General features: G+C 36.5%; 1 protein-coding gene across 3 annotated transcripts in view; it reads right to left on the bottom strand.

The window, feature by feature from the left end:
* Window positions 1-16,682, bottom strand: part of ANKRD28 (ankyrin repeat domain 28) — a 76,611-nt gene that overhangs the window by 31,021 nt on the left and 28,908 nt on the right. For all 3 annotated transcript variants that reach the window (XM_010174345.2, XM_010174346.2, XM_029086580.1), the window contains 5 exons: window positions 14,489-14,559; window positions 11,369-11,569; window positions 10,523-10,610; window positions 6,379-6,521; window positions 4,968-5,180 (listed from right to left, as the gene is read on the bottom strand). In XM_010174345.2, the coding sequence (XP_010172647.1) occupies window positions 4,968-5,180; window positions 6,379-6,521; window positions 10,523-10,610; window positions 11,369-11,569; window positions 14,489-14,559 (716 nt within the window). The remainder of the gene's footprint in view (window positions 1-4,967; window positions 5,181-6,378; window positions 6,522-10,522; window positions 10,611-11,368; window positions 11,570-14,488; window positions 14,560-16,682) is intronic.

Here is a 16,682-nt window from a genome sequence, read left to right as displayed (position 1 = left end):
AAGCTAAAGAATCAATTAATTTAAAGAAAAATGATCATATAAAATAAGCTTAGATGGAATGAGTGACCAAAAGCTGCTCTGATAATTAACATTCTAAACTTTAAAATGGGAAACTTTTGAGAAAGTAAGGAAATAAATAAGCGAACTAAGAGACAGAAGAATTTAAGGGCTTAGGTACAGAAGCCCTGGCTCAGATATGCTTAATCTGTATCTCAAAGGTAGCTAATGAAGACTAAGAAAATGGAGTAGAAAAAAAGTAGATCCAAGTCTCACTAAGCACATTAATAAAGTACCTTACAAGGACATAAGAATAACTTAAGGTGACAGCATTAGAAACTAAGGAGCAGGGTGGTCAAGTGAGAACCCTCACAAGACAACTTGAGTAGGATCTTGCAAAGGTCAGTAAAATAAGCTACAAAATAATTTTCCAGTTGTTAATGAAAAAAATACAACACAATAACGGATTTTTAGATTTACTCTGCTCAAATTTACTTAAAAATACACTTAATGTAGATTGCTAAGACAATGGATTTTATTATCCACAGTGTCTCTCTCCAGTCTAAGTCTCAGGTTCCTTTGCAACCCAGGAACACCATAACACACAGTTGTCTATCAACATAAAAACACAGAACAGCTATAAAATTAAATGAAGGTAATAATTTCCATGTTGAAGCTGAACTCCTAGATATAGGATTGCATTCAGAATTCCCTTCGTAGATATTGTCACTAGGGAAGGATATACAGAACGAGAACCAGTAGCCGAAGAGTTCTTTAAGCAATGAAACAGTAAGGCTCTATTTATTGAGCAAAGTACTGTTTCCTAAGAAGCGAGGAGGCTGGACTGCGTAAGGAAGGAGGTATCTCCAATACTTTTCCTTCAATTTCCTTTTTTGATGTCTTTAAGGCCTCTTATCTAAATACTATGTTAACTACAGCTGTCTGATTTTACAAGATCAGATAGGTTCAGAGCACATGATATAATAGCTATGGGCTAATGATAATTTTTGTTGTCTTCACTGAAATTCAATTAAGTATGGTAATAGCAAAGAAATCACCCAAGTCTCCTGCATCACTAGAGAAAACATATCCACAAAATACTTAAGATTATACAAAATTTGCTAAGAACAGGAATTGCTATTAGAGAGAAAGAATTAACACACAGCACAAGGTGTTCTATCAAGTGATTACTCAGGTATTAACTGTATGCACACTACAGAGCTTTACTGAGAGTCAGGGGAAATGTGGGTCTATCATGTCACAGCATTCCTCCAGGTGGAATCTCCCCCTAGCAACAATTCTTATGTTCTAGTATCATCAATGGAAATAAAATACCTTTTCTATTTAGGTCACTGAATTTTCAAGCAGCAAAGGGGCCCACAAAACAATTAATACTCATTACGGACTCATTTCAACATGTTCTTCCATGCATGGAAATCCTGAACAGTGAGGAGAGAGTGCTGCAGCAATGAACAGTACTTAACAGGATTCACTGTTCTACGGTAGTATACGGACACTGACAAGGCTACAGAAACAAGTACGAAATTATGTCCTCTGCCTACAAAGGTGACAAAAAGCACGTAACTTATTTCTACTGTTCCACTCTCTTCTGCTACACATTCCCTTCTTGAGATGAGGCCAGCATCCACAGATATGCACAAGCACTTACCCTCCATCTGCCATCAAGAATAAAGAGTGTTTCTCTTTTGCTCTCCCCACTAGGTCATCCACAGCAGAAAATGCACTAATAACACTGTCCACCCTGCACTTAACATTACCATCCATACCCACTCTGTTACCTCTAAAAACACAAAGATAGTTGCACATGAGAGGGAACTATCGAATCAGATTACACAAGCACTATAATTATGATGAAAAATAAATCTTTCAACAATTGTTAAGAACTCCTTTGAGCTTCAGCCTCAGTATTTGGAAACTGAACAGGCTTGGTTTCAATAAATACTTAGTAAGAACACAATAAAAGCATCCCATCTTAACTCTACAGATTATTTTTAGCTACACAATATATTATAATTCAATTTCCCTTTCCTATTTTTTAGGGATTGTTCTTCTGATTAAATCCAAGATTTATTCTTATAGCCCTTTCTAGGGAAGCAGAAGTTGACTTGGAAACTATTTCCTTTTGCCTCAGTTCTTGCACTTTTCAACAGTTCAAGTGGTAAGTTTTCATATAGAAAGTAAGGCCGTTCACACCTTCAGGGGCAAATTCACGGGTCAAATTCAGTCATACTGGTGTAAATCCACAGAAATGCTATTAACAGAATTACAATAGAGACACACGATGGTGCGGAAATGGGATAAATGCTGTTTTCAAGCTATAACTGCTTAAAATCCCTACACAACCCTATTTGCCTAATTTTGCACTTAACAGTTTTGATACTTACTAAATCAACACATTAATTACAGCCAAGCTATCGCCAAAGCTACTAACCCTTTCCACTGCAAAGACATTTTCTTCTGAAGCAGGCTAACTTCAGTAGCCAAATCTTTACTAAGCTCTTTGACTTGAGCTGAAATTCTCAGCTCTCTGATATGCTTCAGGCAGCATTGCCCAGCCCCAAGTGTATCATGTTTCAGAAAAAACGATTCTGTCATCTCGGAGTAAGCCGAAGAGAAAACCTGGGTTTACCCATACTAAATCTTCTAAGTTTGGGGTGTTTTTTTGGTTTTGTTTGTTTGGTTTTTTTTAAGTTACAGAAACCAACAAATCCATACTTTGGATCCCACAATTTAAAACTGAATGGGAAGGAAGGCAATAATACATCTCTCTCATGTGAAAACATCTTTTGTCACCTCCAAACAAAAGTTCAAGATAAACCTCAAAGAATTCAGGAACTCTGCCAGTCACTTTGAAGATATTAGCCATTCTTTGCACAATTTCTGAGGTTACTTAGTGTTATAACTGATTAAATGTAGTCAGTATCTAGAGTGTACACCATACATAAAACAGATTCTTATTTTAAGTTCAAACAAAGATTATAATAATCTTTAACAGTGTTTATTTATCATAATAGAATGTTGGAAGTTTTAAATTTTCATTCCTAACCTACAATTAAGGTGTATATGAAAATGAATCACTAAAAACAACCCCAACCACCGTTACTTGTTGCACGTCTTTCCGCAATGAAACCCTCCCCACTTCTTTCTTCTACATCAGAAATACGTACAAAGTCATGAACCCTTGCAACCCCGCATACAGGAAAACAGTAATTCTTTGCTTGGTAATATTTATGTTTCTCTTTTGTTCTTACCTGTGTAAGTAACATGCATGAATAAACATTAGTATATTTAACATTGTGTGATTATTTTCATGACCGAACATAAGTTACTGAGAAATGATGTTTCAAGAATGTAGGACAGAAGTCAGGGCTGTCAGGCTAAACCCTGTCATATCCAGCCTGGGGCATCATGCAGAGCAGAAAGCTGGCAACAAAAATAAATAGACTGTGACCTCTGTATTACAGTGAGGAGAGAGTGCTGCAGCAATGAACAATACTCAACAGGATTCACTGTTCTACGGTACTATACGGACACTGACAAGGCTACAAGTACGAAATTGTTCTTAGGACAAGTTGGTAATAAACCCTGTAGCACAGTCCCTTACTTCTCCAGGGCACTTCGGTGATGAATTTTTCTACAACTGCATTTAAGTATGTTTCCATTAAATGAGCTGCACATTTAAATATATGTAAAAGTGAGCAGTAACATATATCTAAGATCTGTTCACATCAAATACCTTATTTTTAAATTCCTGCCAAATTTCAGTGGGCTACAGATTATGTACGAAGAATAGAGATAAAATAAAATTTTAGAATTAGTTAGCTGAAAATCAGTGTGAATATCCTACATGAAGTGAGCCATAAACCCTGCGATTTTTAATGGAAATGTTAGCTATTCTAATACACACCTCATCCAGATTGTGCTGAAATTCAACATTAAACAAATAAATAAATCTGTTCAGAGTTAAGAAACAAAAGGACAGGTAATTATCTTCTAGCACATGTGGGCAAGAGTACAGGCAAATAGATACTTTGTAAGAGGAACACTTGGACTCTTCATTCCCACACACCCCTTTCCCACTTCCCCCAGCCTGAAACCTGTCAAGACATGAGATACTGGCACTGAGTATTTCTGAACACAGTTTTCATTACTAGAGTTAACAATCAACCTAATACAAAACAGGAGGTCCTACATCTCTTTCTCACACATCTCAAGACCTTACCCTACACACTTGAGAAGATACTAAGAGACATAGGTTATAGTTTGCTTTTATGCTTGTGTGGATTAGAAATTTTACCTACACTAAGACTGAATTCTAAGGAATATTCTGCAGCCGAAGACTTGTGAACAAGCAGAGATGTAAAACGCATACTGACTCTGCTCACAAAGTCTTGCTGGAGTAATTAAAAAAAACAGTTGTTTAAGACTTGGTCTAATCTACTTACCTTTTTATTTTTAATACACTCTTCACAACTCTCCCTAATTAATTAGATTTTAGGATCTTACACTATCAGCTCTTCAACTGCTCCAGCAATTAGCCTGTTCATACACATTTCTCTTAAATATCCTTGATTTCATTAATGCTGCTTAATTACAGGAAAAACCTTTTTTTTTTGCATTATTTGCTCTTACTCAAATGGATAGACTAGGGAAGACAAGTTATGTGGAATTCTGACATTTAAATATAATCAAGATTGACCAGACAGCATTGTCATCTTTCTTCTTTACCCTGCTGGGCTATTTCCTACATCCCATTAAGGTTTTCAGATTCAGATCAAGTGCCCTGAAGTAACACACTGGCTCATTTTTTCTATAGGACTTTTCACAGAAGTACTCCATCAATCAGTGGGAACTTCTAAACGTTAGCATAACAATGATTTTGAAAAATTACCACTAATAAAGATGTACTGCATCCTTTTGGAGTGAACAATGTCTTTGGATTCACCTACCTTCCTATTTACATCTGCTCCATTACAGACCAAAAGCTCTAAACACAACGCTCCGTGTGTCGACGCAGCAGCAAAGTGCAAAGGTGTAAAACCTTTCTCATTCATTTGATTTACATTAGCACCACAGTCTATGAGTTCATTTACTACAACATCTTGCCCATTGTAGCAAGCTACATGGAGAGGAGTATTTCCATAGGCATTTGGTTCGTTCATCTAGCAGAGGGGGGAAAAAAAAAAAAGTTAGTATGTGAAACCTGTATTGCTGCAGCATTTAATTGTGACAAAGAAAAATCTCATGTCATGAGACAACTTCTTCGTTATGTTTTGGAACTCTTCAAAACTGGAAAATTAAATCCAAGTTCTGGATGTAATCATTTGACCAAGAAGCGTGTGCCATGGAAGAGTACAATTGCTTTACAAGTGAGCCAACCTCCTCCAACTCTCTCCACAGCAGTTTCCTGAATGCAGTATGCAACGTGACAGAACATGCATATGGGAAAAACCACAGTGGCAATTTGCACAGACACTACAGACTAAGCACAGCGCTGACCTCTCTCATTTTCAACAGCATTTGCGAGTTTCTGTTAGAACGGAGGTCAAAGGGACTGAGTCTCACAAAAAGAAGTTTTAGGCATTTAAATTTAGAACTCCTAGATGAAGCAGGCAGACTTTTCAATGTTATTGAGAACCTGTAGGTTCTGAGTGTAACAGAAATTTTAGTTATGAACTGCTTCTAAAATGCAATCACACACTTCGCTAATGAATTATAAGAGGTGCCACTGTTTAGGTATCCAAGTTAGAAAACATTAAACAATCTCCATACCAAACAAGAATCTGAAGTATATATTCCCCTCCCTCCTTTTTTTTTTATTTGAGGTGGGGGGTGAGGGGGTGTGGGTGGGTCATGGTGCATATAGAAGCATAATTTATTGCTGTGCACAACATGATACTAAATTCTGATATATTTCTCAAGACAGAACTTTGGCAACATTCTCCAGCCTTGTAAGACTAAAATGTGATGCACAACGTAGATGTTGTGTAAGAAAGTCAGAAACATATATATTTTTCAATTAACTGAAGCAAAAGCATTTAACTTCCTGCAGTTCAAAAAGGATTGTGTGGCAAAGCTGGGAATGGAATTCCTATTTCCTGGTTCCAGTCCAATGAACTAAGAGTAAGAAGTACCAAATAAACAAAAAAACCTACTAAATACTAATTCATTTACAAATAACTGCAAAATCTGCAAGGCTCCCAAGTTACTTATAACAAAAAAAAGTGTGAATGAAGATATTTAGTAGAACTATTTTCACCACATCATAACCTGCCCCTAAATAATCAGTGTAGTACAGTACTACCAAGAGCATTTAAAACAATAAAAAAAGACGTATCGCTTTGCTTTATTCCTCCTTACATCAACTCCAAGATCTAGAAGGTATTTGACTACACTGATCATCCCACTAGATGCTGCAGCATGTAAAGGTGTATACGATTTCTTGTCCTTGCATGTCACTTCAGCTCCATGGGCTACAAGTAATTTCACAACTTCAATATGACCTAAAAGAATAAAGACAAAAAGAAAAAAGCTGTAAAAGCTTTTTATATTAACCAGAAGTTTACAAACTTAACTGTTCAATTTTTGTAACATGAAAAAGACATTACTTATTTGGACTGAATCTGGAAGATAACAAATTGTTTTTGTATTCTAATTATATCATGAACTATAAAAGCAACATAAAATATTCACCTCCAGAAGAGAGTATTTATACATATTCCCTTCCAATAATCATAATATTATAATGCAAAAATAATCTCGTATATTAAAAAAAATTTTTTTTCTTCTGCTTACAGAGAAGGATTTTTTTAGAAGATTTGAAAGGTGAAATAACTTTGTAATTATTAAACATTTACTGCAAATTGAGAGAGAATGTAACTGTCAGTCCTCCACCATAGGAAGTATCTACCCAAAGAAACACAGACAAAGCTGTTTCGATAAACATTCAGACAGCACGATACTTATTTTATGCTGCATGCCCAACAACATACAAAACAACCCTTTAACTTCTGAATTACTTCAGTATTGTAGGAAAGAAGAGAAAGAGAAATGTAAACATGATACTCATCTTCTGACCCAAATATAATGGGGACAAGAAGGAAAACAAGCCCTAAATGAGACAGAAGTACAGAAGATATTGAAAGCAGCGAAAGGAAGAGAGACACTGAACGCAACAGTGGCAGAAAAACTTTAAAGGGAAGAAAAAAAATAATTCAAAAACCCCCTGACCTGCAGTGAAAACGCAAGCAGCAATCAGTGGAAGACACTCAAACAGAAGAGCAAGGTACTTGAAGCGGGAAGCGCTGAGGAGACATCTCAATACACTAACGAGGGTGATGCTAACACGCAAGAATGAAAGTCCATTTCAGTTGCAGCATAGCAGCTGGACAGCAATGGAGCCGGGTGAAAAGCAGGAAGGAAGGGAAACAATGGATATAAACCTAGAAAGTTATTTATAGTAGAGTGACGAAAAGCATAACTTCTTTTTTATTCTGTGCCCAGTTTTATATGGCGGAAAAGCTTTAAGGTTTTCTTCAAACAACTGGAAGAGTGTAAAATGGCTCTAGATTGTGGAAGAGAATGTCACAGGGTTTTTTTCCTTGTTTGAAGACTTTCAAAAGCTTCTTCTACTCTACTGTCAGCAACAATATTTAGGTTGATCAACATCAAATAAATTACACTGTTACCCCTCAAATGCTGTTCAGTAACAGGGTTTTCTGTTAATAGCCTATGAAACAGCACTGACTAAAACTGGAATAAGTGTAGCTTATCTGAAGACTTTTCTCTCATCTACGTGAGTGTACATCAGAAAATATCTCTGTCCTCTCACTGATGCTCGTCAGATCTCTGCCATCTCATCCATAAGCTTCATTCAACAAAACTTTGCAAATCGTCACTTTGAGTAAGGTGGTTGGAGAGCCTGTCACAGACACCACTTTGCATATGTAAGGAGATCACAAAATACTAATACAAAATATCATAAAGAATGCTGGATCAATAATGGAAGATAGCTCTTTAACTTCTTGCTGGTATCAGTACTTGAAGTGCAGTATCACTTCAAACTATGAGTATTAATGCTGTGACGATCACCTCATAATTCACTGGCACGTTCAAGTCCTTTCCTCAGAAGACAGCTCAGCAGTGTCCTGTTGTTCTTTTCAGTATTTTTCATATGGATTTCACAGTCTTATTTTACATTGCTGTCAGATTATTTCAGATCTGTATTGTCAGGGACATAAGACTAATGTAAATTAGCCTGAAAGACAGAGTTGTACCAAGACAACAGATAATAATTCAACTTTGGTGTGAATGCTGGTGTTTGTGAGAAACTTTTACAGCCTGTGTTGAGTTGGGGAGGGGGAGGGAGGTGTTTTTGGTAGTGGGAGAAGGGGTCACCTTGTGGGAAGCTTCTTGAAAGCTCCCCTGGCTCCAAGGCAGACCCTTCAGCCCAGGCTGAGCCAATGAGCACTAGAGAACACCTCTGTGAATCCATATTTGTGAGGGGAAGGACTGTCCTGAAAAGAAGAAAGTGGAGAGAACCTGGAGGAGAGGCCAATGACCTAAACAAAAGACAACCATCAGCCTAAAGAAAGAGAGAGCTATGTTGCCAGGAGGAAGGAGGAGGAGGAGGGGGAGGACAGGGAACCTCAGACACCCAGTTCAGCATGGAGTAGGAGAAGGTAAATGAGGTCCCTGCAGCCCATGGAGGTTCAATGGCAGAGCAGATACCCACGTGTAGACCACGGAGGACTCCACACTGGAGCAGAGAAGCTGAGTCTGAGGGCAAGTGTGACTGAAATTGAGACTCCAAGAGTCACTCAATGCCAGAACGGGGGTGGATCCAGAGCTGGGGGGAAGGAGGTGCACTGGACCAGAGGCTCATCTGCAGCCCATGGATGTCCCCATGCCGGAGCTGGGAGCTGAGCTCATTAATTCTCTCATTCATAACAATGAGCATTAATACCAAACTGTATATTGAGGAGCATTTTGCCTAAGATATGACCTCCAAGGCAGAATTATCCTAGACTTAGAGATGTCAAGGTAATGAGTCCATGCAATTTCCTTGTTTATGTACATTTATTTTTTGGTTTGATATCAGATACAGTAAAATTAGTTTGTTTTAATCAGGGATGGGGCAGTATATAAATTACTCTCCTTGTACATATTTGTCAAAAATACAAGGTGTTCCTTCATAAACCCTATATATAAAGGTTTCCATCGAAATTGCAATTCCAAGTAGTATTTTGCTCTTAAAACTGGAATAAAAATGTTCCTGTCTTCAGATCACCTGAAAAAAGCTGCCATAAAGAATAGGACTGTGTTATCTTCTTGACTGTTCTCCTTAAGGTTCATAAGATGGTATCTTAGGCATACAGATATATATTTTCCAGAGAATTTAAAATTCAGAAAAGTGCAGATCATCAAAACACAGCAGAAATAAAGAATTACATATAATGAAGTCTTATTTCCCCATTTCACCTTTGAAGAAATTCCCAGGCATGCACATTCACACAATACTGATGCTACTGCTTTTATTCTTCTCCCTTGGCTAGATAAAATGATAAAGCAATAAGCTAAAATACTGAATAACAATCATCTCAACTGGCTTCTGATATGTAAACTTAATTGTTCACTGCTCATATTACCCCTCACATTATGTATGTTCAAGGGCATTTTTAGACATTTTCTGGAAATTAAGAGAGGTGAGGGTTGTTTTTGGCTTCTGAAGAGAAACAGCATATTCTCCAATGACAAATACAATCAGCAGTTGCATGTGAATTACTTAGAAACACAGCAATTAGCCAAAACTAGGAAGTATTTGGCAGCATCAGCCTAGAACTCTCAATCTGCATTTTTTATGATTCACCTTCCAATGGTTTATATCGCTCATATTTTAAATGAAGCTTGAGATAGAAAGCTCTACTATTAATTATAGATAAGCTGAAGAAAACAATTCCTACCACTTAATAAAATTAAAGTCTGATAAAAGGCAGTGAAGTACATCACTCTGACAGTACTGCCAGTGTATTGATCGATACCATGAGGACAGTAATTATCCACTCCTGGAATAAGAACGGCAAGCAAGAATTTGGAGTTTTAGAGATTAAATACTCTTCTTCTAAAATACAATCTCCAAGCCTGGTGTAATGATCCTCTGTTTCAGGTGCCCCTTGTATTCATTGTTTACTTTCTATTTAGCATTATTGCAAAAGTCTTCACCTGTGATTAGATTCCTGATGACTGAGGAACATAGTTCCTTTTTAAAAAAAAGAACAAAATTACTTACCTTACTTTTCTTTTCCCAACAAATTTATTTTCTCACCAAAAAAACACATTTACAAGGCAATTTGAAGTATATTATTAATGGTTTTCTGGCAGACACAGAGATAACCTCAATGCTTTTAGTGTACGTATTTTTCCTACAAATATATAAATCCACTAAACATAAGGTGATTTTTTTTTTTTAGTACCAGAATAGTAATCAATTGAAATATGTACATACCCATATACGCTGCCCAATGTATAGCTCGTCTGTCTTTCTTGTCAAATGCATTAATATTGGCCCCTCTAGACAACAGTAAGTTGACCATCTGAGAAGAACAAAAAGAAAAGAAATCCTGTATTCATAATGGAAAATTATGCTTAAAGTTACACAAAGAAAATCATAGGAGAAAACAAAAATATATGCATTTTCAAAGGATTTAAATGAGTCATTTTTTGAATATTCCATAAGCTTGAAAAAACTGGCTGCCCACCTTGGCAGCAATAACGAAGTGACTGTAAGGAACACAAAACTCAATGTCAACAAAAACATTTCCAAGTTAAATACAAGAAAGCTGTAGAATCTTTTAAATCTTCAGGCCATTACTAAGGGATTCACTAAAGGTAATCGCTAAAAGCAAGCCTATTGCCAATTTCTTTCCAACTACCCACAAACAATGAAAATGGGAATTAATCAGTCATCATTTTTCAGGGTTTGAAAACTAGTGAGTTAGAACTTATGACATGTGTTTCCTCCACATTTCAGCGAGAACACATTCCATATGTCCACTATCTACTGAACAGAGAAATACCTTATTTTTTCCATTTTAAACTTATCTATTATTATTTTAACTCCAGTTAACTCAGGCAAATTTGCTTCTGTCTTAAAGCTGAATGCTGTAACAACCTTTCAACTAAATGATGTAATATGTATTTTCCACAAGCATACAAAAGACAAATTCAAATACAAAATAGGGGTTGGCTTTTTTTGAGGGGATGGGGGAAACATTAAACCGAGAAACTAAACATAAGAAATGTGAGGGACAAAATGACAAGCCAGAAACAAGCTAAGAAAAGTAACTCTTACCTCAACATGTCCACTGAAGGCTGCATGATGCAACGCAGTTCTGCCTGCTCGATCAGACACATTTACGTTGCTTAGGAGAGGCACCAAAGCTTCAGCACATTTCACAGCTTTGTTTGCAGCTGCTATATGCAGGGGCGTCTGCCAGTTTTTATCACGAGCATTGACATCTGCTGAATGCTTTAACAACACCTGAACAGCATCCTGAAAGAATTTACAAAAAAATTAAGCCACTTTGTAAAGATTTGAATTGCCAGCCTTAAATCCAAGGACAGTATAATGGACAGAAATATTTGTCATTTGTTCTTTTATAAATATCATCTTATCATGGGATTTGTACTTTATCATAAATCCAGATATGGGGATGTTCTCAAGAACATGAGCAAGATATTCCCTACAGAATACAACTGAATCAAGCATTTCTAGGTCTTTTATCCAGCTCCTTAAGCTGGCTGGCAAATTGTTTTGTCATCACACTAACTTCCAAAGCTCAATAGACCTCTGTAGGATTTCTTTCATTGCCAAGGATTAGTGCAGTACTATGAATTTATAATGAATTTTCATCTGTTTGCCATGCACAATTTTTGAACTGTCAGAATCTAGAAATGGCAAAGGGAAGAACAGCTTATTAAATGTACATTAAGAGAACCACAGATAAAACGGAGTATGGTCACAAAAACTTTCAACATATACTGTTGCAAAACTCCTGAAAACCATTTCAAAATTGCATTTGCAATTTCATTCAGTTGCAATGAATTCCATCTCACAAAGAGATTATTATTTTCCTTTTGTTAACTGTACAAGCTGAGAAAACTTGACAAATAAGATTAATTCTTACAGCAAGATAAACAAGTCCCATTAAAATATGTGCACATAATTGGAATGCATTAAAAAAAAAAAAATCTGTTTGTGATACCAACATGATGATGAATACTACATTTTACATTAACTCCATGACCTTCCCACAATTCACTAACTGTTTTCAATGACTTCCAACTCAAACACTAAGTACACAAATAAATGGCTGGCACTTTGAACATAAAGCATGTTACCACAAGTAGCTATCGGAAATTTCAAATTATACTGTGGTACAATAGCTAGGTATTATTCTCAGCCATAAGCAGAATGCTACGTAACACTTATTTCTATTTATTACAATAAATTATATTTTAAATGTTCAAACTTCTTCTCCTGTCCATAAAAAATAGGAACAAACATAAAAGTCAAAATACTGGATCACATGCTTGTAATTTAAACGATAAATTGAATAGCTCTTCTATTCTATAAGAAACTTAAGCAGATTTAGTACGTTAAAAATCTAATCAATATTTAGAAACAAATATTTAGAAAAAACATAATCAGAACAAGGAAATTTTAGAACAGCTGTTACCCCTTTTGTAGAAGGAAGCACCATAGTACTAATACAAAAGTAACGTATCTTATATTTTTATGCGCATATGTGTTAATGAATTTCAAGAATTAGTGAATCTCCTTAGGGTTTTTTTGCAAAGTATGCCAGGAAAACAAATAAAAGGTCCTGGAGTGTGACCACCTTGACATGGAATTGCTTGAATTTGTGCAGTTGACAGCTAAATCCATAATTCCAGCTATTTTGCATGTTTCAATGTTCCTGTTTAATTGCAGTTGCCCTTGCTTCAAGGGTAAGTCCAGACGTTTTACTGAAATTGTTATCAAGAGTTTTTTCATTACAGCTTTTTCAGTCTAATGCCCAAAACCCAGGTATGTCTGGCAGCTGGAAAGCAGTGCCTACGCGTATCAACCACACATGTGGGCTCCTATGCCTTGCTGTGTTTATAAATAGAAAATTCTGACAAGCACCTATCATTGCCTTTTGGGTGAATGGTCTGATTAGTTTACCTGTGCTGTTTACCTTTGGTTAGTATTTTGTTTAAAATACTCCACATTTGGGAAAAATAAAAATAAAAATGACCACAGTCACATTTAAGTTATCATTTAGGTCCAGTTTGACTGCAGCACTCCTCTCTGCAAGTGTTACTGGTACAAGAAGCTTTTATTGTCCCTCAGCTCTGAAGAATGCAGAGTTTGGTGCTTTGGTCAGCTCTCAAAGGAGCAGCCTAAAAATACCTCAAGAAGAACAAACAGCATTTGGTAATAAGCCACCCTCAAAGATTCAAACACTGTTTTGAATAACACAATCCCCATGTAAGTTAGCTATTAATGCTAGTGACAAAATACTGCCATTTATCCAGGGAATTCAAAAGCAAAAACTGAAATAAGGCTTGTTTAGATAGTTTGTGGATCAAATACTTGAAGTTCTATGCTTATCAAAATCAAAATAATAAATTCAATCTTCTCAAACGAAAATTTACCCAGAATCTTTAAAAAACCTTCATTTTTTGAGATAGTGAAATGAGCATCCATCTGACTCAGGATCTCAAAGGAGATAGTTTTGCATAAACTCTTCCACATAACAAGCTCAGCATTTTCTGTTTTCTGTAGAAGATCTACAGGCATTTAAAATTTTTATTAGGACATCAACAACAGAGGAACAATAACAAATTAATTTCTTACATTACTATATTCCTACAACTGTGTGACTGGTAGACTTCAAAAAACTGTCTATGTATTTAATTTCTAACTTTTAAAGTGATTTTCAACATTATCATTACTCCTTAATCACTTTTTTAAAAAAAGATGCTTGCAAGCCTTGTAGAACCAATTATTTCTTCAATGTTTGAACAGACAAGAGTGTAAAAAAAAAAAAAAAATGAAGAAATGCAAGGATTATGCTGTAAGAGCCATGCTAAATCTTAGCTCATGTCTACCTCCCTCATGCTGAACCATTCTGGTTACCTTAAGAGAAGTAAACTGGATTGAGAACACTGCATGCAGAATCCTCTGCTAAGGAAATAAATGGCAGAGAGCAAAGCTGAGAACTGGAAGTTTATAGTTTTCCCCCTTTCATTCTACTCAGGCATGTGAAACAAATATACACCCTTAACAGGTTAGGCAAACTGCTGCAAAAACATTCCGCAATTCCAAACACTTGGAGTAGTTTCACTTCGTAAAAAACGAACAAAGAACATAAGGGAATTTGAGTTGTCTTATTTTAACAGAAAGCAGACAAAAAAAAAAGCATACCTCACTACAAGATGCCACAGCTCTGTGTAAAGGTGTCAACCATTTGCTGTCTTTGGCATTAACTCTAGCTCCTGTAACAGAAAATAAGAATAACAGAAATTTATAATATATTTACAGAAAGACATAAATATTTTCAAGTACAGAAATGGACTATTGGAAGATACTTATTCTAGGCTCATTAATACAGCACGATGCCAAAAATGGGAAGGAGTCTTTTTTCCAGCTGAAGTCCAAACTTTGAGGAAATAATCTTTTGACGCTGTATCCATAATACTCTCCCATCAAAGTGTACTCATCTTTTTAGCCTATGCAATCCTCCATATTCTTTTGCACTTCCAAAGGCACATAAAAGACAAACACCTTGCCTTCATTCAGCAACAAAAATCTCATACTTTCCCGCTATAGCTGAAATTCTCCATTAAAATAGAGAAAGAGTCCGTATTTATTCCCCATGCCTCCAGTTTCCTTGTGGTTGGCGAGTCTGATGAGAAGGTATATAGAATAATGCTGCTTCTTCTACTGGGAATCTGGGAATGAATCTTCTCCATTCCATCAGGTCACTTAGCCCACTTCAGGACATCCTGGATCTCCCTTCATGAGCTAGACTGTAACAACCACATCTCTCTGCTTCCAAAAGCATACCCAAGAAACAACTGTCCCCAGCTCTAAGAAAAAAGGTTGCACAAACATCTGTAAGAGACACAGGACTGGCTTTGGATTTTAATTTGTCTTTTAATAATAAAATGGAAGAAGGATTTGGGGATTTTTTTCCTGGAGGAAGCAACTGAACTATTTCTTAACTTCTAGTGAACCTCAACAAACAACAAAACTTGATGATTAAGCTTAATGATTTAATTTCTTACTGAAATATATATGCACACATATATGTAAAGATCTATAAATACATATATAACCTTATAGGTTTTTTACACCCTGAGTGGAAATTTAGCCATCTTTATTTGAAAACCTCTGAGATTTTACAGAGATGTGATAGCTTAGAGAAAATTAACATTTTTTAAAAGTAGTTTGGAAATACAGTTGGAGAGTTCATAGAGCAATACGTGTTATCACACAGTAACATTAATGCTATATAGTCAAAGCTTATTAATTTAGAATCATAAAATCATTTATGTTGGAAAAGACTTTTAAGATCATCAAGTTCAACTGTAAACCTCACTTTGTTGAGTTCACCACTAAACCATGTCCCAAGCATCACATCTTTTAAATACCTCCAGGGATGGTGCCTCCACCACTTCCCTGGGCAGCCTGTTCCAATGCTTGACAACCCTTCTGGTGAATAAATGTTTCCCAATATTCAATCTAAACCTCCCCCGGCACAACTTGAAGGCATTTCCTCTTGTCCTATTGCTTATTACTTAGAAGAAGAGATTGTCACCCATCTCTCTACACCCTCCTTTCAGGTAGTTGTAGAGAGCAATAAGGTCTCCTCTCAGCCTCCTTTTCTCCAGGCTAAAGAACCCCAGTTCCCTCAGCCGCTCCTCATAAGACTTGTGCTCCAGACCCTTCACCAGCTTCGTTGCTCTGCTTTGGACACACTCCAGCACAACTTCTCAGGCCAAACATAATATTGTTACATCAGAACCACTTTAATTTTTTCTATGCAGAAAACAGAAAAGGATGAAAGGCCAGTAAAACACAGAATGTCAAACAGGCTGCTGGTCAGGATAGTCAGCTGAGAGGGTATTTTGATATAAGTTTCCCAGACCTGCACCAGCAAAGAAGTCTCTCCCAGTCCAGCTGAACAACCTGACCAAGAAACTTTGCAGTCTGTACAAAACCATGGCTGTATATAATAAGAAAACCAAAGATTTGAGGACAATTCTCCGAGTTAATCGATTTCTAGTTAATCCATCCCTTTCAGGCTTAAGAACACAACATGAAAGCTGATTTGGATCCGAACTCCCACTTTGACCCTAAGTCTTCCAAGTGCAAGACAGAGACTCACATCTAATTGCTGGCTACAGTTTCAGGGACTACCCTCTTTCTTATCCAAATTTCAGAAGCTTTGGGTGTCATCTTACTTTCAAAGTCCAAAAGTGTTTGAAAAATAAGTTTGAAGGAATGGGAAGAAAGTCCAAGTCTCTTTGAAAAAAATCTTCACAATCTAACAAAAGTTTGAGACTTAATCTTACCATAAATATCTGCTTTTGTCAACCAAAGCGACCTGGCGTAC

Source organism: Antrostomus carolinensis, unplaced genomic scaffold, assembly GCF_000700745.2.
Source record: "Antrostomus carolinensis isolate BGI_N321 unplaced genomic scaffold, ASM70074v2 scaffold6158, whole genome shotgun sequence".
Taxonomy (NCBI): domain Eukaryota; kingdom Metazoa; phylum Chordata; class Aves; order Caprimulgiformes; family Caprimulgidae; genus Antrostomus; species Antrostomus carolinensis.
This window is presented reverse-complemented; position numbering and strand designations above follow the sequence as displayed.